The sequence below is a fragment of the Cariama cristata genome, unplaced genomic scaffold, assembly GCF_000690535.1.
Source record: "Cariama cristata isolate BGI_N322 unplaced genomic scaffold, ASM69053v1 scaffold35189, whole genome shotgun sequence".
Taxonomy (NCBI): domain Eukaryota; kingdom Metazoa; phylum Chordata; class Aves; order Cariamiformes; family Cariamidae; genus Cariama; species Cariama cristata.
This window is the reverse complement of record NW_009638037.1, coordinates 142-2,146: the sequence shown is the minus strand read 5'-3', so window position 1 is coordinate 2,146 and position 2,005 is coordinate 142. Positions and strand designations below refer to the sequence as shown.

Sequence of the window (2,005 nt, the reverse complement as noted above, 5' to 3'; positions counted from 1 at the left end):
ATAAAACCTGCTGAACCAGTTGTATTGAAGGTTCTTTCCCAAAACAAACGCTGCCACCACCCTGAAAATTTGCACATTAGAACCACAAATGGATTCCTGAACTCCAGAACAGGCAAGAGAAGAGGATAGTCTGAAGTCTCATCCTAATAATCACTTGAACTGAGCTAGGGAAAACACAGCTGCAGCCAGAAAAAAATGTTGGTTCCACAAAGTTATTGGAACAATCCATACTACTAAGTGTCAGGAGTTCAGCTGAATAACTGCTCACAGTATCAATTTTTTTTGGGGGGGGGGGGGGGAGCGGGGAACAAACACCAAAACCCAAACCCAATCCTCCCCCCAAAAAGTCTCATAGAAGGAAATACAGTATTTTTGCCTTGTTCCAGCAAGCTGCAAGGAGCTAAAATAAAGCTAATGAAAGAAAATAAGACCTGTATTTTATGAGAGAGAAATTTTCGTTCTCCTATAAAATATTATTTGAACGTTTCTGAAAGAGGTAGGCCCCATCCAGCAGAAAAAAGAATTCTGTTCACATCAAGATGTGCAGTTAAGGTTACTGTACACACTTTTGAAGAAAAGTTTCAGGTACTTTTAAATTTATGCAAAATAGCTTTCAGCATAAGTTTCAGTACACATCTATTAGGCCCAATTCACCTTAAAACTGTCTAATCTGCCCCAGAGGTAAACCTGGTCTGACCATTTGCAATGACAATGTAACACAAAGTAGTCAAAAAATGAAGCTCTGGTAGAACATGCAAAAATTTTGTATTAAAGTCTAAGGCATGCGAATACTTATGATTTTCCAACATATGTATGTTTTAACAGATTATTCCCTAAATTTGAAACATTGTCTGTGCTACAGGTATTTAGTGATGACAGTCCACGTCCATGAGAATTTATGGCAAGTAACACAAAAAATGAGTCAAAGTGATCATTTCTCATTTGTAAGGTTAGAAAATAAAAGCATGGGAAATGTAGGAGAACTGACCAACACCACAGAATAAATCTGTCGTTGGGCCAATAACTGCATCCAAATATCTTATGTTCCAGTCTAGTACCTCAAGATCATCATTTTTATGTTTGAATGTTATGACAATGTAAACCTACATAAAGTTGTGCTTTGTGAAGGGTTTGGGGTTGTGGTGGTGTGTTTTTGTTTTCTGTTTTAAGAAGAACACTTTCCAGTCAATAATTTTCCATAGACATCAATAATCCCTCCTATGAGAATAACTCAACTTTCTTCTGTCCCATGAAATGCCTAACATCATAATTAAAAAAAAATAATTACAGTTGAGGTCTTTAACAAGGTAGTATCTTAATATCACTTACCTGCCTCTGGATTTCTCCATTTTGCTATAGTTCCAAGTCTGCTGTAAACAAATGCACCCTCTACACTGCAATACTGTACATTAGCTTTTGACAAAGCATAAATTGGTTCCTGTTGTTTGTGATGAATCCATCAAATGGATCTGACGGATCTGTGCTAAATGCAGTCTGTATCTTAACAATGACAGGAATTCCACTCAGTCGACCTGCATACAAATAGCATAATGCAGTTCTAGATGTTTAACGTGAAAAGGATCTGTCTGCACATGCACAGCCTTGCTGACCTGAACAACACTACGCTGATATAATCTATTGGTAATAAAGTCATAACCGTTTGAATCCTAAGACAGCAACTGTGCGTACCCAAGTAAAGCTGTGCTAGAAAGATGCTATAAAAACATGACCTTATGTTCCCCTATTTAGAAATAAATTAATAATCAAGGGTGACAAAATCAGTACCTGATCAGAGCAACTCCTTTTCCTTTTTTAAGCTACTAAGCTTCTCTCCTTTCACAAGGTCATAGAAATGAAGAAAACAATGAATTCTACCTATCTCCAGCAAGAACTTGTGTGTGCACAGAACCTTCCACCTGCCAAAGGTCTCAGGGAGACTAAGACTCTGTGGAACCTGCACTTATGACTAGCAAACTCCTTATAAGCGTGAGATCCAAAGTGGCCA

At 37.8% G+C, this 2,005-nt stretch overlaps 1 protein-coding gene across 1 annotated transcript in view; it reads right to left on the bottom strand.

Moving 5' to 3' along the window:
• SFI1 (Sfi1 homolog, spindle assembly associated (yeast)) overlaps positions 1–1,349 on the bottom strand; it is a 29,673-nt gene extending 28,324 nt beyond the window's left edge. The window contains exon 1 of the mRNA XM_009708569.1: positions 1,330–1,349. Within this exon, the coding sequence (XP_009706871.1) occupies positions 1,330–1,349 (20 nt within the window). The remainder of the gene's footprint in view (positions 1–1,329) is intronic.
• Positions 1,350–2,005: the final 656 nt, after the last annotated feature.